Raw genomic sequence first — 23,365 nt, forward strand, 5'->3', positions numbered from 1 at the left:
GTAGCCCGACAGCTGCATTCTCAAGATATTTGAAATGATATTCATCTTCTAAGCAAAAGCAAAACTGAGGCCCAAACATTGCCATCACAAAACTTCCTAACTCCCTGACCTCTTTGATGTCACCTAATGTCCTGTTTGACTCTCCAGGTGAGCTCATCCCTACTACATCATCTGGCCTCAAGAGGGCAAAGATGATAGAGATCATCTCCTTTAACCTTTCTCTTTGAAGCCCCATCAGGATGGGATAGCAGTACCCTGGGGACACATTTATCTCCCAAAGCTCAGCTATCAAAAATGGCACACTGTATTATTCATAAGAATATGTAATACAGAATTAGAAGGCTGCAGCCTGAGGGAAAATAGGAAATCTTTTCTTTACAATTCCTTCTTTCACAGTATTCTACACAGAGAAAGTTCTTAATGCTTTTACATTCATTCAGAATCAAATCCAACATTCTTTTAAGTCCCACTGTGTATATATTTGCAAGGATAAAATGAAAAATAATTCCTAACTTCAAAGAAAATACATTTGATGGAGAATTTTTCCATTTCTTCAAGGTTCAACTTTGGTGCTTTCTTTCCACCCCATCCAACCCCCAGCTGAAGATGTAAGTTGTCCTCGTGTACATGGTCTGGTTGGATCTTTCTTTCTACATTATTCATCATGCTCTACCTTATATCATACTTATCTGTGCAAATGTAATGTCCTCCCTAGCAGAGTATAAGATCCTTGTGGCCAAGAACTCTGTAATTAGAAGAAAAACAAATCTTTGTATCCTTGAATAGCTTTGTCCAGAATAGGGGTCTAGTACCTGTTTCTTAAACTGTTTAATTTGTCAAATTCATGTCCTAAAAAGCCTTTTGTACTGAGAGAGCTAATCAAAGAGTTACCTTCAGTGTTTTTCCTTTTCTTTTTTTTTTTAATTTCTGGCTTCTACTTTTACACTTCCTCTAACCTTTCAGTTAGATTAACCCATCTTTCAGAGGCTTTTTTATTGCTAGTTTTTCCTCATATACAGTAGTTACTCTCTGTTCCATTTGGGTCCTTCTCTCTCAACAAAAAAGATTAAAAGTAACTTCCTTTTTCACCTTCTTTCTCACCTGGCTTGAAATGAGAGCTATGAATCTCTGGTAAATTAATTTTAAATTTCTCACAGAGTAGATTCAGGTGGCCTTTGCAAAAGTGTCTATTTTAAGATAGCCTCCCAGTAGAATTCAACAATGATGAAAGGATATATTCCCCATACCAAATTCTACCCACAGGAAAGAGACTAGAGTTACTTTCTTTCCAATAATAAAAGAATTAAATTATCCCCAGCCATTCGAGATAAAGTCATTGGCCCTTCCAATACCTAGCAAGATACTGGGCATGACCAAGGGAAAAACTAAATTTTAAATAAGTTAAAAACCGATGAAGAAAAAAAAACAGAAAAATGCTTAGGACTTTAACTTGTGTCTAGCTAAATCCAGAAAAAATTAGATCATCAAATAAGAAGGAAACGGAAGCTGATTGGTTTGGGGTAAAAGGGACAAGGTGAAGGCTGGCTCCAAAGCTGAATTAAAAACAGGAAAGGATATAGGCCCTTTGAACTGTTTACTACAGTGACTTTACTATTATTTTGCAGGTAAAAAGTACCCTGGAGATTTAAAAGTTTGTTCCTTCTCTAATAAACAAGAAGTTGGAGCTGACAGGGATTCTTGATAACACTTCCTTAGAAATGCGAAACATTCCACACTTACATTTCATAGTCCTCGCTGGACATGCATGACTCAGATTGCAATATGTGGAATGTATTTGGACCTCTTAAGGAATTGGTGGAGAAACATGCAGGTCTAAGAAGGGCAGACAGTCTGCCGACGTCAGGTGCTCTCTCTCCAAACATCCTAAGGAGGCCACTCTCTCATTGGGGTTTATTCATTGGAGTCTCTGCTTTGGGATTCTATTTGTTGAGGATAGATGGCATAGCATGTAGGAAGAACACTGGAATGAGGGTCAGAAGCCCAGAGCCCCAATCCACTTCTGTCAATCAATGATTGTGATTAAGACATTTCAGTCAATAAACGTTTATTAAATGCCAACTATGTGTCAAACACTGTGCTAAGCATGTCAAGTGGCACTTCACTACTCTATGATTCATTTTCTTCATCTATAAAATGAGGGGGTCAGATCTGATCAGCTTTTAGTCCCTTTCCTGCTTTAGAATTCTATCACCCATACCAATGAAACTCCCATTCTAATCTCCCCCAAAATCATGTAATGTGCTCTATTCTGACCATCTATGGGTCAGTAACTATTCTATCATTAAATTTACTGTAAATACATTTTTGTAATTACATTACAAAATACAATTTTGTAAACATTAGTTTACAAGTAAATTCACTGATTTTCTCCAAGTTTCAGATTGTTGAAAGGAGCACCAACAGGTCAAGTGGCTTGCCCAAGGCCACCAGTCTACATGTTTTGCCAAGTTACAATTAGGTCAACTTAGAAGAGCATAGTATAATAACCCCCTACATGGTTTCCACCTTTCCAATCTTATCAAATGGCTTTGAGACAGGAAGTTTTTCAGGTTCTGGTCTCCTGTTTTGAATGTCTGATTGATTCAAATAATCAGAGTCTAATCTAACAAAGTTATGTACTTTTAAACAATGGGATAACCCTGGAACCCCATTCTTAAATATGTATCAGAAGTGAAACTTGAAGCTAGGTCATTCTGAATCCAATGATAGCTTTTTGTTCTGCTATTTGCAAGCTGTCTATTGTTGGTACTATTTCTTATAAGATGACAAAGACTGCCTACAGAGCATAAAGAAAAAAATCTGACTGATTATAGCCAAGTATTTTATTATATTATCTGTCCCATCTATCTATATGAACATAAGCTACAAAGCAACAGTAAAAATCCATAACCTATCAGCCTTGTTTTTTTATGGTATTGGTTTCTAAGAATTCTGGGAATTGTCCAAATAATCAAGTTGCTGGAAGGAAATGTTTTTTTTTTTCCAAAAAGTTATTTTTAGGTCAATTTTTTAAAAAGGAGTTCTTCAAATATTTGTGTTATGGACTCCTTTGGCAGTCTAGTGAAACTGATGGATCCCTTTGCAGAATAATAATTTTAAACAAGTGAATAAATAAAATATTAATATCAATAAGCTAATTGTAATGAAATAAATTAATAAATTTTAAATTAAAATATTAATAAAATACATGAGTAAACCATTCATAGAAATTAATGGTATAATAATTAAATAAAAGCTATCTAATTACAAAGGAAACCAATTATGTCAAAATTCAGTTGTCAAAACAAATTTAAAACAAGTTCGCAGTCCCAAGGTTGACCACCCATTTAGAAGATTTTGCCATATCAGGGTATAGAAGTAGCCTCATGTTCTTCCCATAGAACTCTGACTTGGGGGAAAGGGGATCCTGTCTACTTGGATGGGATTTAAAAAGATCAATCAGCAGATACTATTAAGCACCTGATCTGTGCAGAGCACCGGTGTTATAAGCACTGAGGATACAAAACAAAATGAAAGATAGTTCCAACCTTCAAAGAGCTTGTAATGTAAATGTAGTGGATAAAAAGAATGTGAGAGGAGGATAGCTGAGATTGGTAATAAGATATTAGAGTCCCAGAGAACACAATAAGAAAAGAGGACAGAGTGGAATGGGGACTGAGAAAGAGTAGGGCTGAGCTGAATAGAGATAAAAAAGAGATATGGAAAGAAGGAGCAGTGGGAAAAGATTTTCAGACTAGGAGAAAGGAAGATGAGTGCCAAGAGAAGATAGTCCTAAAAGGGATATAGTTAGGATAGAAGATATAACTGTCCTTCACTATTCTTTCCCAACATCTCCTAACATTGACCCTGCTCTCACACTCTCTCAAAGGAGATTCCCATAGTGCAGTAAGGACTAATACAGTGGCAACCCATCCCATCCCCACTTTTCTTGCTCATGCCATCCCTTTTGATTACCCTGTCTTCAATGTTTTCACTGTCACTTACCAAGCTTTAGAACAGCCTCTCTCCTTCCTCATTGACTTCAGCCATTGGCTTTTATTTGTAGCCTCCATTCTGATGCCCACCTTCATCTTGGTGATTTATCATTATTCATATTAATGGCCCTCCTAATTGTTTCTAGGTTCATCTACCACCTCAATTTATATGATCTCCATCCCTCAATTTATATGATCTCCATCTCTTCTCTATTTCATCAGGATGTTTAGAATTTATTTATTAGAATAATTTAGCATTTGTTGATTATTAGAATTTAGAATGCTTCATCTCTAAAATCCTGAACTCTGAAATTACCTTTTTTGATGATACTTTTTTCTGTTGCCTCACTCCTCCTGTATCTTTCATTCTCTCACATTATGACATCCAATCTCTCAGTCCCTCCCTGTTCTTCTAAGACATTCATTCAACAGTGTTCTTAGTGCCAAGCCTGATGGATTTTGAATAAGAAGGTTCAAATCTACTCATGTGACCTTGGCAAGTCACTATACCTCAGTGAGCCTGTTTTTTTTTTCTCATTTGTAAAATGAAGGACCAAATGACCTTGAGGGTTTCTACTAGTTCTAGACCTATCAACAAGTATCTATTTATTGTTTCTATTATGGTTTTATTTCCCCCCCCTTCCACCTTGATCCTATAGTCAGCCATTTCAATAGAGCACAGTCCTCAAATCCCCTTTCTCTCTTGTTCTTCCACTATTCCTATCATGCTTCTTGCTAATACATGACTATTCCCAACATCTGCTCCTGGAGAAAGTAAGAAACTGCTGATTGGGCTGGGTTCACTACAAATTCAAGGCTAATATGAACTTGGTCCTCGGCTATGTGGCAATCTTTTTATTCATTGCTGCACTCCTTATCTTCTTCTCACAGTAGCTATCCCAAACCTATTCATTTGATCTCATGGGTCTCCCACAACATACCCATGACTTGGCTCACTCAACAGGATTATTTGTTTTATGAAGATTGATACCATCTATTATAAACTTCCTTATCTCCTCTCTTTTAGACCCTTGTATCTCTTTATGTCATCATCTATATTCATCTTTGCCTTTAAAATCAAGAGACTTTGGTGACCCAGGCTCACCCCCATTTGTGTCCTCAATCTGATCCCACCTACCTTCCTATTATGCTCCACTGTTTATTCCTTTTCTTTCTGTCTTATATCCATTCTCTTCCTCCTCTACTGACCAAAGGTCAATGCTTGCCAACCATTTTGATTCATGATCCCATTCTTTTCCATCTCCTCCAGTTGTTTTCCCGTTTGGTTCTCTCTCTCTCTCTCTCTCTCTCTCTCTCTCTCTCTCTCTCTCTCTCTCTCTCTCTCTCTCTCGCCCTCTCTCTCTCTCTCTCTCTCTCTCTCTCTCTCTCTCTCTCTCTCTCTCTCTCCTCTCCCTCTCTCTCTCTCTCTCTCTCTCTCTCTCTCTCTCTCTCTCTCTCTCTCTCTCTCTCTCTCTCTCTCTCTCTCTCTCTCCCTCTCTCTCTCTCCTCTCTCTCTCTCCTCTCTCTCTCTCTCTCTCTCTCCCCCCCTCTCCCACGTCGCACCAAATTTCTTCTTATCTGTTGATTTCTACACTATTGTCTAGAGCAATGCCCAAGTCTCCTCAATCCTTAAAATTAAAAATAAGATAAAATAAAAACCACCCAAAAGTTTGTTTGCTTTTGCCATTCCCTCAAACTATCAGCCTATATTTCCTATTCCTTTTCACAAACAAACTTGGAGAAAAATATTGCATTGCGTCTACTTCTACCCTACAAACTGGACTGAAACTGCTATTTTCGAGGTTGCCAAAAAACTCTTTAATTACTAAAACCAATGGCCTTTTTTTCAAGTCTCATTCTTCTTGAACTTGTTATAACTTTTAACCTTGTTGACTTCCCCCTCCTGGATATTGTTTTGTTCTTTGGCTTTTATTCAACTCTAATTCAATAAGCATTTAAGCCCATTCTACTCTATGTCAGGCACTGTATTAAGCACTGAGGATACAATTTTTTTAAAAAAGAAAGATAGCCCTGCCTTGAGGAGCTTACAATATAATGAGGGAGAATAACACAAAAGGAAGCTGAGAAAGAGAGAAAACTTGGGTAGACACAACAGACAAAACATACAAACTTTGGGTATATTGTTCTCTTGAGTGAAAGCAAACAGAACTGCATGATAAAGAGACAAACTCCCTAGCTTGAAATTTCAGGTCCCCCCAATCTATTTTCAGTCTATTTTTCCAGGTTTATGTCCATCACTCACATGTAGTGTGAACAGACTCTTCATTCCAGCCATATTGGACAGCTAGGTATTTCTACTTTTGATACTAACTGTACAACCTTAGACAAGTCACTTTACTTCCCTGGACCTCAGTTCTTTATCTATAAAAATGAGCAGATTGAAGTGGGTAGCCTCTAAAAGCTCTTTCCAGTTCTGTGATGCTATGCTTCTCATTATTTTCCTTCATTCTCCAACTTCCATTAATTTGTGCAGGTTGCTCCACCACTTGCATACCAAAAGGTACTCCCTTCTCCTCTTACCTTGTTGAAGTTCAACTCTTCTTTCAAAAACTAGCTTGAATGTAATTTTGTCCCATGAAGCTTTTTCTGATCTCCACCACCACTTTTGTCCTCAGGAATTACCGTAATTCATAGTATGGCTTTAAAGCAATAGATTGATATGCCCTATCCAGGAACAATGGCGGGGTTGATTTCATCATGGTTTATGATTTTATCCCCAGGTAAAAGAGCACTTTGTCTTGATCTCTCCTTTGCTCCTATCACATTATGCTTTGTCTCCTAATATTCCTATGGCATATTATAGTCTAGCATTTTTAGATTGTAAAAAACTTTAAATGTTTCAGTTTTCATCTTTGTTTTCTAGGTACTGTCTACTTAATAAATTGGTTTAATAAATATATTTTGAATTGATTAACTGAAGGAAGTTTTAGAGTAAAGATGCTTGAAAAAGGAACAGAGGACAAGACACCACAAATAGCTATGCTAGAAGAGAATGAGTCTATCATTGGAAGTTAGGACTTGGCACAAGACAGGCCATAGGATCTGACCCCCTAGGGCAACCAGGGATTCCTGGGTGTCCTTAAGACCCTTCCAGAAGGTCCACAAGGTCAAAACTATTTTCACAATAATATTAAAATGTTTCAATTTCTAAATGGTGGCTATATCACACAGAAACAAGAGCTCCCTAGAGAGTCCTCATGATTTTTTTAATACTTACCTTCTGTCTTAGAACTAATACTGTGTATGGTTCCAAGGTAGAAGAGCAGTAAGGTCTCAGCATTGGGGAGGTTAAGTGATTTGTCCAAGTTCATAAAGATAGAAAGTGTCTAAGCCCAGATTTGAACCCAGGACCTCCCATTTCTAGGACTGGATCTCAATTCACTGAGCCACCTAGCTGCCCTCCTCAATGATTTTTTTAAGATATAAATAAGCCCTGAAATAAAAAATTTGAGAAATGCTGCCCTAGAGTATTTACCCTTAGGAATAAAGCCAAAAGCCAAAGATACCTAAAAAGGGATAGTAAGTAAACTTTCTATGGCAGAAAAAATAGGTTAGAGATAAATTTTATCTTCTTTAAGTGGACAAGGCTAAAGTCAGACTTTTGGTTTACTTGGATGTAGTCAGTCAGAGTGGAGTAGGAGACAAAAGTGCCCTACTCGTGTCTAAATGTTTTCTTTCTCTTAAATATTACTCTTCATAGTGTTTCTTTGATTATATCTCCTTTGTAGCTTTAAGTTGTATGCAGTGTTTGTTAACAAAAGTTATTCATCTGGGAAGTTTTATATGCAAGTCTACCATTTTGCAATTATCCATATGCCTAAAAGGATAACATCCCTCAGAACACATTGTATGATGAAATATATAGGGAAAAAATTCCCACCCATGAAATTTGCTTTGAATTTCCTATAATCTAAACTTTTTCAGAAAAGTCAATCTAGGAAAAGTTCATACATGAGTAAGGCTGAACCTTGCCTGTGGCAAGCAAAAAAAAAAGAAAAACAAGAAATCCTTCTGATACTTGTTCCCAAGATTTTTTCTGAAGTTAGTGGAAAATAAAAGCACAAGAGAAAACAAAAGAAGATAATGTAAACTTGCCAAGTTCTTGCAAACATTCAATATGATTGTTTCCAAGTTCTAATGGCTGAAAAAGTTGAACTAATCTAAACCTGTAGACACACGCCTTCAGTGGATGGTAAACTGAGGACCGACTAATTCTCTGTATTTTCTTCGTAACCCCATCACCTAACATAGTTCTTCTAGGCATACGATGGGTACTTAACAAATGTTTATTGAATGCTTATAAATTCAAGTGAAGAGACAATTTGATTAAATTACTCCTTAGTAATTGCAAATACTACCAGAATTTTTTTAAATGAGGAAGCATAGGCATAAAGAGGTTAAGTGACTTGTCCAGGATGACACAGCTTAGTATCTGAGATGGAATTGGAACCAGATCTTCTTGAATTCAGGTACAATGCCATGCTCTCTCTCCATCTTTAAATAGGGCCTCCATGTGTGCCTGGTCAGTGTCAATCATATAAGAAACATTAATTTTTAAAAACAAATTTATAGAATAATTTCTCATAATTTTAAAGCCCAAAAATCACATAGAGATACATCTTAATCAAAAACCACTCTTTCTATTAAATCATAAGACATCAAGCATTGACTCGGTTCTTTTTCAACCAGTGCTGAATGCTATTGCATTCAAGATTCTAAAGAAGAAGCACTCAACTTTCCATCCAAGAACTTAGATACAAATTCTAGTTCTGCCACTACTAATTCTATGATATGAGGATAGATATTTTGTGTGAATATATATGTTTAGTTTATTATAAAACTTTATTATTATATTGTATACATTACATATTATAATTATTGTATATAATATTATATTATCATATGATATATTCTTATTATAAAATTCTTACCTTCCATATTAGAATCAATACTGTGCATTGGTTCCTAGGAAAATAATGGTAAGAGCTAGGCAGTGGGGGTAAAATGGCCCTTCTCAATTTACTCATTCAAAAAAATAAGGGAGTTGGACTAGATGACCTTCTGGCATCCTTTCCAACTCTAAATCTATGCTCCTAAAGGAAAAGAATAATATTCCTGAGTTGCCTGTCCAGTGAAACCAATGGCATTTTTTAAAAATCTGGCCCTCAAAACAATTACTACCCAAAGTCCTTACTTCACAAACCTATTAACTTTTTTAAAATTCTCATTGCAACTTCTGTGAACATACAGTATAAATATAATCTGAACTTTTCTGTTTCTACTATGCATGGAGAGACAGGAAACTACAACGCAGGTCATAGGGACAATGATTGAGAGATGGAAGGGAACCTCAGAGACCTCCTAGTTCAGTTGACTCATTTATAAACTTCTGATAAATCATCTTGAGGTCACGTCAATACAATCCAATTCCACAGATATTTATTTGATACCAAGGTACCCTGGCCAATACTGGGGATATAAAGAAGGAAGGGGCTGTCTGTGAATTCAAGAAGCTTATCATATAATACTGAGAGTAGGTCATAAACATAAATAAGGATGTTATAAGGTTGAATAGGATATGGGAAAAGAGAGGACCTGGAAAACTACTATGAGAACTTTCAGAATAGCTAAACTGAGGCTCAGGGAGGTTAAGTGGTTTTTCTAAGGTCACACACAGGAAGTATTGTTATTATAGAACCTGTGTCCTTTCTACTATCCTATCTTCTACTCTAGCTCTTTTGAAAACCAACTACTAAGACTACAGAAATCTGAGCAGAGAATTTAAATATTTTTTGCTAATTTAATAGATTCCAAATGGGGAAATAGTGGTACATAAGGTACCTTCTATATAGAGAGAAATGTTCTTGAGCCTTGCCTAGAATTTTTATTTTTCAATTTTTTTAACTCTTACATTTTGTCTTAGTTTCAATTCTAAGACAGAAGAATGGCAAGAGCTAAGCAGTCAGGGTAAATTACTTTCCCAGGGTCACCCAGGTAGGAAGTCTCTGAGGTCATATTTGAACCCAAATCTCCTGACTCCAGACCCGGTGATCTATCCACTGTACTACCTAGCTGCTCCCTCACCTAGAATTCCATTTGAATCTGAGAAGTAGTCCTTCCTGGGAGCTTTCAGAAACCCTTCCAAATGAGACCTCTTTTTCTCTTTTAGATCATGCAGCAGATGAGTGACCATCGCTATGACAAGCTGACTGTGCCTGATGATGTGGCTGCAAACTGTGTGTATTTAAACATCCCCAACAAAGGGCATGTCTTGTTGCACCGAGCCCCAGAAGAGTATCCAGAGAGTGCCAAGGTAAATGCAATTTTTCTGGGCTATCATGCACTATGGAGCCCCCATCCTCTGTCTGGAAGACTTTCTTTAATTTATAAGCCTAGTAATTAAATGACAAGGGTCATTTTTTGATAGACTTCCTAGATAAGTCTAGAAAATATTTACTTTCAAAATGCCTTTGTATTTTTGAGTGTTTTTGATAAAAATATATACTGGGGCAGCTAAATGGCTCAGTGGATCAACAGCCAGACCTAGAGATGAGAAGTCCTGGTTTCAACTACGATCTAGCTGTGTGACTTTGTTTAAGTCACTTCATCCCCATTGCCTAGCCCTTACCACTCTTTCTGCCTTAGAACCAAACACAGTATTGATTCTAAGATAGAAGATTAGGGTTTAAAAATAAATAAATAAACAAATGAACAAACATATATACTCACACAAAATATCTGTTGTATAAAGACAGCATGCCTTGAGGTCAGGAAGATCTTAGTTTAAGTCCTACCTCAGGCATATATTAGCTATATGACACTATGTGTGTGTGTGTGTGTGTGTGTGTAGATACAGGGTATCCCAAAAGTCATAAGAAGCATTTAATAAATCTTTACTGACTGACTAATGGTATTCAAGACTGCAGATGAGCATCTGTGGTGGTGGGATGAGCGTAATAGAAAGAGCTCTTTGGAATCAGACTTGGATTTTAATTCTACATCTGTCACTATCAGAATGACAAACCAGGGCCAAATTTACCTACATTACCTCATTTGGACTTCACAGTGGCCCCATAAGGTAAATGCTTAAACATAAGTAAGGATGTGATATGGTTGAATGGATTATGGGAAAAGCAAGAACCTGGAAAGCCACTATGAGAACTTTCAGTCACTGAATTGGAAAGTTTGAAGGGACCTCAGTAGCCACCTCATCCACCCCATAAATGAAAAGACTCTCCACGGTAATATACACAAATGGCCTATCAGCCTCTTCGTGAAGACCTCCACAAAATGGATTCTCACCACCTCTCAAGATATGCCATTCCACTCACTCTTAGCTTTCATTTGTGGTAGAGGCATGGAGAGAGAGAGGACTTGTAAGCCAAGATGCAAGAAACAAGCTGGGGAGCTGACCTGCCTGTCAATCAAGAGGAAGGTTCCAAACAAGTAATAGTGTCACACAAATTAACCTTTCTATTTCACATTTTAAGGAAATTTTTCTTCACTTAAGCCCTTTGCAACTTGTACCCATTTCTCTTGGTTCTGTCCTTCAGAGACCAATAGAACAAGTCCAATGCCTCATTTACTTGAAGACAGCTGTCATGTCATTTTCCCTCTTCCTCCCAAGTTTTCTCTTTTCTAGGCTAAATATGTTCAGTTCCTTCAACCAGTTTTCATATGATATGGACTCAGCATCCTTCACTGTCTTGGTTGTCTTCCTTTAGACACTCTTTAGATTAACAATGTCTTTTTCAAATTGCATTTGACTACAGAAATATGACTTGTACTTAGGTGGTGTGAAAGTAGGTAGAAGTTGAGAAAGTAGCATCTGAAATAGGACCTTGAAAAGAGAGCTGAAATTCAAAGGATAGAAGCAAAGGCTAAGGTGGAGTAGCCTGCATCAGGAGCAAAGGACAGCATGAAAAAAGACTGGTATAAAAGAAAGCATGAGACAGAAATAAGAATCACACAATTGTACTTTGACTGGGATGTCATGGAGAAGAATAAGACATAAGACTGGGTGAGTAATTTAAGATAATATTGTATTTGATCTGAAATTCCATTATCACAGCTTAAATTTTATACATCACATGATGGAAAGCCACAGAAGATCTTTGTGTTGATCATGGCAGGCTAAAGGAGTAGGAGATTGGTGGTACCATTAACAAAAATAGAGAAGTTAAGAAGCCAGGTAGGTTGGATGAGGGTGAGAAGGATGGATCTGGTTTTAGATTTGTTAAGTTGAAATTATGGTAAGAAATCCAGATAGAATGATCCTAGACAATTGGAAATATGAGATTGGAGCTCTAAAGAGAAATTGAGATAGAGATAGAGAGCTGAGAGGTAAGTAATCATTGAAGCCATGGGAGTGGCTAAGATAATAATAGAAAAGTTGAAATAATAAAGGGAGTCTAGAACAGAGGCTTGGATATGATTTGAAATCTGGCCCAGTCTACCAAATGGAAGAGAAACAAAGGCTATGCTGGTTCTACCAACACCCTAACTTCAGAGAGGACCCAAAAGGGTCCAGAATAGCTAAAGCTGAGAAATCTTTTATAGTCTCCAAGAGGAGTATTGGGCTAGAATTATTATCTATATACCATCCCTCAATTATCTCTGTTCTAATCATGCAATTAGTTTAAAATAAAAGCTGCTCCCCCTGATCACTCCTAAGGGGAGAGGTTCATACTTGCCAGCTTAGCCCTTCCCCACCAAAAGTTACACAAAAGACCATCACAAACAGTGAAAAGTGAGTAAAACCCATTTTTCCAAACAAAACAGCAAATCAAAATTGGAGTAGTTACATGTTTTAGAATATGCCAAAGGAGACATGAACTTAAGGAAGATCTTCATTTGAAGCAAAATAAGGTCTCTGCTTTAACTAAAAGAGAGAGAATGATCTCACTCAAGAAGATCCTTTCAGCATTCTCTAGAATTGTAGGCCCCAAAATTTAGGAACATATATCTATAGTTTGGAGCACTGTCATCTGCCATTCAAAGACTTTCTCAGTCTCCTCATCTGAGGATTCCTTTCTGTGTCTGCCTTGAACCAATATGGAAAGTCTCTGCTAATGAGAAGTTGCATCTTCTCTGAATACACAGTAGCATGAAAAGACATCCTAAACTTAGTTAAAAGGTCCTAAGGAATAAGAGGGAAATAGAGAGCCTTCAGGAGATAAGCTGGAGTACAGTGCTAGAGAAGCTGAAGAAAAAGAGAGTATCACACAGCAGAAAATACCTACAGTATCAAATACATGTCAGAATGAATGAGACCAAAAGAGAAACCACAGGATTTTGGCAACAAGCTCTTGTAACCTTAGAAAAAGTTGTTTCATTAGGAGGAAAGACAGATTACAAGCAGCTGAAGAGTGGGATGGTAAGGAATTAGAGGCAGTGCAGACTCTTTCCAAACGTTTTGCAATGAATGGACATGAAAGAGCAAAGGAAATTGTTTGAAATTATTGTATTAAAGCCAAACAATTTTTTTGGCATTAGGAGGAATACCAAGTGTATTTGTAAGCTGTAGGGGGGAAGAGTTAAGCTGGAGATGGAAATGATCAATGTAGCCAGGTCATGGAAATAATTTGAGGGGATGGGATAGGGATCGGGTGGGATAAAGAAGGAATGGCATGAGATGGAATATAATGAAATGGGATGAGATTAAATGGAACAGGATGGAGGGTACAGATAGACATTAACTTTAGTAAGAAGCATTTATTAATGCTTCTTACTTACATACTTACAGTACTTACTTACTTACAATACTTACTTACAATATTGTAAGTAAATTGTAAGTACTTACTTACAATACTTACAGAGCATTTATTAAGCACTTACTATGTACCAAACACCATGCTAAGTGCTGAGGATACAAAGACACTAGTGAAACACTCACCACCCTCAAGATGGTGTCAATCCAACAGGAGATACAATGTGAACATAAATGAGCATATACGAAATAAATACAAAGTAAATTTGGAGTGACTCTAACAGCTGGCAGGAGACAAGGTATGCCCTCAGAAAAGTCCTTGTGTAGCAAGGTGTAACTTGAACAAGGTTTTGAAAGAAACAAAAGGTTATGAAGGGGAGCATGCTCCAGGTATGTGGGACAGTGCCAAGGGAGGAGACAAGAGATGAAGTTATCTTGTGTGGAAAATAGCAATGAAGCCAATTTGGTTCAGGCTTCCTTAGGTCCAAGGAGTATGAATGTCCTAAGGAGACAGTGTTTAAGACAACCAGAAGCTACATTTTCCAAGTGGAAAAAAGCAATATTCTGTCAGAAGGATGATGGGATCAAAACTGCTGACCATCTGTCATTTGTGTGCTGTGGCCAGCTGAATGTTCCTATGTGTAAAGGGTCTCTAGATTTGTATTCTAAGGAATTTTCCCAAGAGCAACACTGGAATTCCCTTCCCAATTCAAGTATCTTCACTTGATTTCAAGGCGTGTCTTTTTCCACTTTTTTAATTTCTGGTTAATCCTATTAAACAGGAATCACTACATATCTGGCTTTTCTGGTTCATAAGCTGTCAAAATATTCAACTCTTCCCATGCCTAAAGTTTGCCCTAGAAAGTCAACCCAAATATTTCCACCAAACAGAATAGGAAGAGTAATGTAAGATTCTTAAGTAACCATTGAATTTTATTTCTTGATATCTTAACTTAGAAGAATATATCAAAATAATTTCTTATCTTATATTGTTTTAGGCTAATTCACACTCTTCAGCAAATCAGTAAGCATTTATTCCAGGTGGCGGGCAGCTAGGTGGTACAGTGGATAGAGCCCTGGGCTTGGAATCAGGAAGACTCATTTTCATGAGTTCAAATATGACTTCAGATACTTACTAACTGGGTGACACTGGGAAAGTCACCTAACCCTGTTGACCTCAGTTTCTTCATCTGCAAAATGAGCTGGAAAAGAAAATGACCAACCACTCCAGTATCTTTGCCAGGAAAAGCCCAAATGGGATCAAAGAAAGCTGGGCACAACCAAACAACAACACAAGTTCCAAATGCTCTGATAGGTCCTGCTAATACAAATATAGAAGAAAGGTAGAATTTGCCCTCAAGGTACTTTCATTCTACTGGAGTCCTGAAGTTCTTTCCACCTCTATCCCAATCACTCCACCTTTTCTTAATAGCTAAACCTAAAAGTTAGCAGATTTGGCAGGTAAATATTTGCAGTTGCTAAAATGAGTGAGATCTGGGTAAGCCAGAAGAAAGGAAGCTGCTGATACCAGGAGTTTATTCTCTCTGGTGAAGACTCCCAAACAAGTCACATTCTTACCAACTCTAAAGTTTTGCTTAATCTTCACTAGCCTTTTACCATGTTCTGACCAAGATTTTTGAGTTACTTCTCCTACTGCTGTTCACCTAAGAAACTAGCTAGGTTTCTGAATTCATTCCCTCCCTATCCTCTATTATACAATGACAATCCTATGTCATATCCATGTTCAAAATTTCATTTGCTTTTCTACTATTCAAGACTATATATTACATGTGTATATGTGTACGCATATACATATTTTAAACTTTTACCTTCTTAGAATTGATAAGTTTCATTCCAAGACAGAAGACAAATAAGTGGTAGGCAGTTGTGATTAAAGTGACTTGGCCAGGGACACATGGCTAAAAAATATGTGAGGCTCATCTCCAGGCCTAACTCTCTATCCACTGAGCCACCTCACTGTCCTCCAAGAATATATAAATATAAATATATATATATATATATATATTTTTTTTTTAAACAACAACAGTAGCAGCTACTCCAGAGTGGCACTCCCTAGTGTTGTGTTTCATCAGAGGTAACAGATATGGTAGATGGATTTGGTTTTGGTTTTTACAAAATGCTATTACATTCTGTAAGGTTGATTTTGTTTAATTGTTGGACTTTTCACAGCATTTTTGCTGGCTCAGTTATGAATTTCAAATTTGATATCTTGTTCTGTTAGTGTCAAATAATACTCAACTTCTCCAGTTAAAAACTACCATGGGTGGAAATGCATCATCTAAATCAGGGATTCTTAACCAATTACTTTCCTCTGTCATCATCTGTGTTTTGTTTTATACATTTGAAACCATTAAGCTGAGAAAGAGTTCATGAGCTTCCTGACTGCCGAGGGGCCAAGGAGATTAAGAGCCCCTGATCTAAATAAAGTTTTAATTTCTAGCAACATAGGTATAGAAATATCCAAGTAAAATGGCTTCTCTCTAAGTAGATTAAAATTCACTCCAAAACAGACTCACATGGCCACTTTGCTCTTACTGCTTAAGAAATGGTAGCCACTTTTAATAGCCATAGAGCTATATTTCTGATACAGATCAGCCCCTATATCAAGATCATTTAGTGACCAGCATATTAGTAATGAGCCTGTATCCACTATGGCTAGGCTGGTCCTTGGAAAATAGATTCAGTTGTGAATTGATCCAACCTGGGAGGTAATTTGGAATTATGCCCAAAGGACTTTAAAAGAATGCATGCCCTTTGATCAAGCAATACCACTGCTAGGTTTATACCCCAAAGAGATAATAAAAAGGGTTGTACAAAAATATTCATAGCCACATTCTTTGTGGTGGCAAAAATTGGAAAATATGGGGTTGTCTCTTGATTGGAGAATGGCTGAACAAATTGTAGTATATGATGGTGATGGAATACTATTATGCTGAAAGGAATGATGAACTGGAGGATTTCTATATGAAATGGAAGAACCTCCAGGAACTGATACAGAGTGAAGTTAGCAGAACCAAGAGAACATTGTGCACAGAAATTGAAACATTATGGGATGAACAAATGTAATAGACTCAGCTACTAGCAGCAATGCAATAACCAGGACAATCCCCAGGGACTTATGAGAAAGAACACTATCCACATCAAGAGAAAGAACTGTGGGAGTAGAAACACAGAAGAAAAACATGATTTATCACTTGTTTATGTGGGTAGATCATTTGAGGTTTTGGTTTCAAAAGATTGCTCTATTGCAAAAGTGAATAATAGGAAAATAGTTATCAAGTGATAACATTTGTATAACCCAGTGTATTTGCTTGTAGGCTCCGGAAGAGGGATGGGGAGGAAGGAAGGAGGGGAAAATGTATCTTGGAAACATGGGAAAATATTTTTTAAAATAAAAACATTTTTTTAATTAAAAAATAATTTTAAAACAAATTTTTACAAAAAGGAAAATGAATTCCAGGTTCCATAGGAGCCAGGTGCTAGAGGTGTTAAAGTTTGCCAGAGCTTATAAGCACAGCCCAATAGTCTTGGAGAAGACACGATGGCCCAGGATAAGATATCTAATCACACAGTTCCCCCTTCAATCATTCTCCTCATCCCTCTACACCTTTTCCTGGGATAGACATCTTGAGTTTGAAATTATGGCAGGGCATCCCGAAGGAAATGTGCAGGAGGCAGATGGAGATGTGAGATTGGAACTTTGGTTAGGAGAATAGAGGAGATATATATGACTCATTTGCAGAGAGGCAATAGTCAAAACTAGAGAACCCATCAGTTCTCTGACAGAATGTAGAGAGAAAAGAACTGAGATAGCTAAGAACTGAGACTTGGAGGGACTCACAAGGTTAAGAATATGTGGAAAGTACGTGGGGGTGGGGCACGATTAGAGTTGAGGAGACTGACTAGAAGGAAATAGATGACAAAGAAAACTTGGAGAAATATTGAATTCAAGAACAAAAACGAATGGGGAATGACTAAGTGGTTCAGGGGATAGACAGACAGGAGGTCCTGGGTTCAAATACAAGCTCAGATTCTTCCAAGTTGGATGATCCTAAGCAAGTCACTTAGCATCTGATACTTAGTATTGATTCTAAGACAGAAAGGAAGGCTTGGAGTTTTGTTAACCATTGAAACAGTAGCTGCTTGAACCAGATGAAAGCTGGACAGTTCTAGGAAGAGACTAGAGATTCTTATTTCCTATAAGTCCCCTTCACTCACTCTGCTTTTTACCATTCTTGACAAACTGGCCTGTTTGCTTAACTGTTGCTTAGTGGTTAAGTGATTTTCCCAGGGTCACACAGCTAGGAAGTGCCTGAGGCCAGATTTGAACCTAAGACTTCCCATCTCTAGGCCTGGCTCTCAATCCGCTGGGCTACCCAGCTGCCCCACTTAGTACTGATTTTAAGACAGAAGGTGTTATAAATATATAGATGTTTATTTATATTATATACTTACATATTTATCCATATTTATTAGTGTTCTATCTCTATATTATACATAATATCATATATATTTCTTTATATAGATAACTGATTATAATCGGTTTCCTTCATAAGCTTATGTATTTTATTTTATGCATGTTAAGACATGATTCTGAGAAGGGATCCATAGACTTTACCAGACTACCAAATGGACTCAGGACCGAAAAAAGGCTAGGAGTCTTGTTCTGTAACACTTTGTTTGACATCTTCTTTGACCCTGTCATTCCCTGCTTTGTGTTACATTTAATTGTTACCTTAGCATATCTCCATCAGTAGAAGGTAAGCACCTTCAAGGCAAGGATCTTCGGGTGATAGATTGAGAGACATAAGGGAGTCCAGAAGTCATCTAATCCAATCCTTTCATTTTAGAGATGAGGAAACAAGCCCAACGTCTCAAAAGGAAGTAAGGGGCTGAGCCAGGATTCAAACCCATGTCCTCTGACTCCAAGACTGACTCCAAGACAATAGTCTTTGCTCTGTACCATGTCGCATCATTTTTTAAAAAATCTCCCTATATGTAGCACCCTGCCCATACCTAATATGTTCTTAACCAACAAAATTCAATTCAATCATAGCACATTCTTGGCTTAGAAGCCAAAAATATTGGGATATACATGCTATCATCCAGTTGCCTCAAAATATTTAGTGGCAAATGACTTTCTGAGTATGGTTCATATGTGTGTGTGTGCATGTGTGTATTCACCCATACTTTGGAATGAAATGAAACAGGATTAATAGTAGAATTATATATAGTTATATATAATAGAGTATGTATGTATAAAATGGTATCATTAATAGTATAAACTGATTTAAATGTTTAAATGTTTTATGACACTGACAATCTTTTTTTTTGAACCCCTCACCTTCTATCTTACAATCAATACTGAGTATTGGTTCCAAGGCAGAAGAGTAGTAGGGGCTAGGAAATTGGGGTTAAGTGACTTGCCCAGGGTTGCAAAGCTAGGAAGTTCATCTGAGGCCAGATTTGAACCTCCCATCTCTAGGTCTGGCTCTCAGTCCACTGAGCCACGTAGCTGCCCTCACTGTTAATCTTTTGATCCAAGATAGAATAAGGTTTGAAAGGAGTTGCAAAAAACAAAAATGTGATCCTCTTTTTCAACCTTTTCATTTATTCTCACCATAGGTGTTTGAAAAACTGAAGGACCACATGCTGATACCTGTCACCAACACAGAACTGGAAAAGGTGGATGGACTACTCACCTGTAGTTCAATTTTGATTAACAAAAAGGTAGACTTGTGAGTCCACAAAATTCCCTCCTTGTCACTGGCAATAACGTACATGCAAGGCAGATGACTCTGTACCCAGTCTTGTTTTTATTGACAATCTACTGTGCCACGATGCTACTAATCTGTGTTTACAAAAGTTAATGCTCATTTCCATTCAGTCTCCTCATTAGCTTCTCCCCCTTCACCCCAGGTGGTATTTAAACTGTGGATTTTATAGCTGAATCAATAAGTCTAGGAAATAGAAGTCTTAACAAACTATTCAAACTTGATTGGAGCAAAGAAAATTCTCATCTTAATGACTTACAGAAAATCTTTTGAGATGCCAATATATTCAGAAGAATGCCTTGGTCAGATAATCTCATGTCTCTCTCTCTCTCTCTCTCTCTCTCTCTCTCTCTCTCTCTCTCTCTCTCTCTCTCTCTCTCTCGCTCTCTTGCTCTCTCGCTCTCACTCACTCATCCCCATAAAGCAGGACTCCTACAGAATTCCTTTTCCCATTTCTCCTCTTTAACATTTCTTTATTCTGCCCTCTAATAAGTTTCACCTCTTTTTGGTATCTCCAGCACTTAGGACAGTGCCTGACATGTAGTAGACACTTAATATATGTTTATTAACTCTAATAGATCTAGAGTTGGAAGGGACCTCAGAGGCCAACTAGCCCAATGCCCTCATTTTACAGATGAGGAAACTGAGGCCTTCTTTCTTTGGTTTTGGTTTTTGTTTTTCTTTTTGTCTTCATGTTTTTCTTTTTCCTCTCACAGCCACCTTGACACTGACTCTGGGCCTCTGGGTAGTAAAGCTTTAGCCAATACACCACCGTGCAATTCCACTCTGGCCTCAATATGGTCTGCCTCACTATTACAACTTCTGCCTTAAGAAATGGGCAAATGGGCTCTGAAGCAGAATCACAACCAAAATCTGAGTGGCAGCTTGGGAAAGCATTACTATGCAGGGATACACCAAGACAGGGCTGGCCCCAGAGATTCAAATTCCAGAAGAGTTAGAGGTCCATACCTAGGCAAGCTGCAACCTAGTCTTCTGATGATAACTCAAATTCCCTGTATGAAAATTCAAGCAATTGTGGCAAGCCTACGTGTTAATGTGCTAAGTAGAAATGAGGGGGACCAACAGGAAATATCTCAGAAATACTGGACTAATTTTGCATCTTATAAATCTTTGTGAGGATACTTACATTTGCATGCTCTTGCCCCATTGTGAGGCTCCCCAATACTCCAATGGATACATGATCTCACTGAGGTAGGTAGCTCCTTCCCCAGTGTATAAGTCTTAACCCATTCCTATAAAACATTTGTCCATGTACTCCCATAAATCTACTACAGGGAGATCCATCTGACACTATGGGATTTCCTCTCATATGAGAATCCAAATCATTCGGGGATGTATTTTTTAAATAAAGAAAGGTTTCCATTTCTTTATTAGTTTCTTGATTCTGTCCTTCTTGTCTCTCCCAAGAGTCTGTTCAAAAATAAAAGTATATTATTTCCCCCAAGAGAAGAATAACACGCAAAAACAAGTGTGTATTGTAGTGACATATAACTCAAAGAAAATGGAGCAACATATTCCTGACAAAGGAAATAGTTGGCCAGTCCCTACATGGCTAACTTGTACTTGAGACCAGCTACATACAATAGATGATTCTGATTTCCCAACTTCCATGAATATTTGCAATGGAATTCAATTAAATCCTATTTCTCCTATAATTCTCAAATTACACAACCTGCAGACTGACTCAGGCGGAACAAAGGAAAATGTCACAGTGAAGTAAGGAGCCATTGTCTTTTCAACTCAAAAAAGTCAGCTCCTCCACAGAGGAGGGAAATGGTACTTTCCATAGAGTGGTGGCTGGTTTCAACATGTTATCAACTTCCTAGTCATCTCCACCTCTCTTGCCCTATTTGTGGATTTGAGGATAAGGAAGATTCAGCAAACACTTGTTACATTCTTATGCTGTTCAGCTACTCCTTCCTTGCCAACCTACATGCTTTTACTCAATCAGCAAAAAAAGACACATAGCTGTACCCTTACTCATCCTTGTTTCTTTCACCTATATGGAACCACCTGCAAATACTTTAATTAGACTCTTGAGTGACCGACCCTCTTAGTAGGGAGTTAGAAGTACCCAACCTTGATAAACCACCTTAGTAACAAAGTCAGGTTAACCTCCACCTGGGCCTACTTACTGGTCTTCTCTGTTTAGCCCAGATGATATTTCTCCAAATTCTCATTACTCAACTTTTTAATCCTTATCAGATCCAGACATCTCATCATGTACATCCTGTAAATGAACCATTTGCTGGTCATCGTTATATTTCAAGCCGTCAGAGATGAATAATCCCCAATTCAAATCAAAATAGGGAAGTACCAAGCCAGGGACAGAATACTGACCACATATTGGGAGAGGCAAGAAGGAACTGAACCCAATGGAAATGGTTAACCCCTTCATGCCAAATCTGGAATAGGACTGATTTTTCAGGATTTCATATGAGGAGAAAAACTTAATAAGGAAGCTTAGTTTAAAAAAAGTAACTTCTGATTCTCCATCCCTATTATCACAATCTGATGACCCTATAACCCTGCCTATTTTTGGTCAACTGGTAGACCAATAAAATTCTCCTCTGAACAATCTATTACCCAGATTTTCATTTTATATTTTTTTCTTCTCCCTCTTTCTCTCTTCCTCTCCTTATAGCTCAAGAAATCACTAAAAATTGGGGCACCTCTTCCCAGAGTCTCACACTGAATTCTTAAATATACTTCTATATCACACATTACATTTTACCTTTTGTGATGCTCTCTGTGACCTGCTTTTGTGGACATTTAAAACACACACAAAGTGTAATAGTATTTCTTTGATACCAGCTACATATATGCCCCACACTGATTGATGGTAAATGTCTAAAGACAGAGAAACGGTAATCAAAACTCCTTTGATGTAATCAAGACAGTATTTTATTCAAATAATAGAAACTTCAGACAGAATTACTTAACCAGCAAAATCAAATCAAATAAGGGGAATACAAAGAAATTTCTTTATTTCTTCAGGGTTTTTCCAATTAGGGGAGGTAACTATAGAAACCAACAAAAACAGGTCTATTACCATTTGTTTTGCTCTTTTTTAGCTACTGTGAACAGAATATTAAGGCCATCTCTTCACTTTATGGGGAAAAAAGTACTTAGTAGATGAATAATGTAACTTGTATAGAGTTGCACGTAAATCTTTATAATTATTTGCCATTTAGCCAATCATTGTTGTACAGCTTGCAAATAGGATTCCAACATGGCGCTAGATGTGGTCAGTCTCTCCTGCTGATCATGTCCTTCCAGCCAGTATATTGTTAGCCTTTTTTGTGTGCCAAAATCATAAATGCCCTAGTCCTTTAGACCAGAGAAATTCTGCACTGATTTTAGTCTCTTGCAATTCCAATCTTCGATGTAAACCAGTTATTATGGAATAAAGTGTCCGTTGTGCTGCAAATAGTGTTGGACTTTTATTTGCGACGAAAAGTGTCATTCTGAATCAGAAATTTGTTATCAAAGTCTTTAAGTTATATCAAAGAAAAGGGATGAGAAAGGGGGTTAAATTCTTTAAATTCTCCCTCTTTAAGGGATATGTGCCAGTCTCATTGATGTAGGCTTTCCCTTCAACGATGCAAATTCCAACCTATCCATGCCTGCCCATCCTGACAAAGATTAGAAATATTTGTATGGCAACTAGGATAAGAATCTTAAAATTATTTCTGAAGTAATGATTCACTCTTTGGGCATTTAAAACTTATATATACTTCTAAAATGCTATAGTGCAAAAAAAGAAAACCATCTTGACATGGCTATAGATGTCCCCTGAATTACTGCCTTTCTTGTATCTATTT

The 23,365-nt window shown here is 37.4% G+C and overlaps 1 protein-coding gene across 2 annotated transcripts in view; it reads left to right on the top strand.

Moving 5' to 3' along the window:
- The window catches only part of DDAH1 (dimethylarginine dimethylaminohydrolase 1), a 216,637-nt gene extending 193,666 nt beyond the window's left edge, over positions 1-22,971 (top strand). For both annotated transcript variants that reach the window (XM_001365893.5, XM_007480593.3), the window contains exons 5-6: positions 10,186-10,329; positions 19,372-22,971. In XM_001365893.5, coding sequence (XP_001365930.2) covers positions 10,186-10,329; positions 19,372-19,488 — 261 coding nt within the window. In that variant the 3' untranslated portion in view covers positions 19,489-22,971. The remainder of the gene's footprint in view (positions 1-10,185; positions 10,330-19,371) is intronic.
- The last annotated feature ends 394 nt before the right edge of the window (positions 22,972-23,365 follow it).

Source organism: Monodelphis domestica, chromosome 2 (assembly GCF_027887165.1).
Source record: "Monodelphis domestica isolate mMonDom1 chromosome 2, mMonDom1.pri, whole genome shotgun sequence".
Classification (NCBI taxonomy): domain Eukaryota; kingdom Metazoa; phylum Chordata; class Mammalia; order Didelphimorphia; family Didelphidae; genus Monodelphis; species Monodelphis domestica.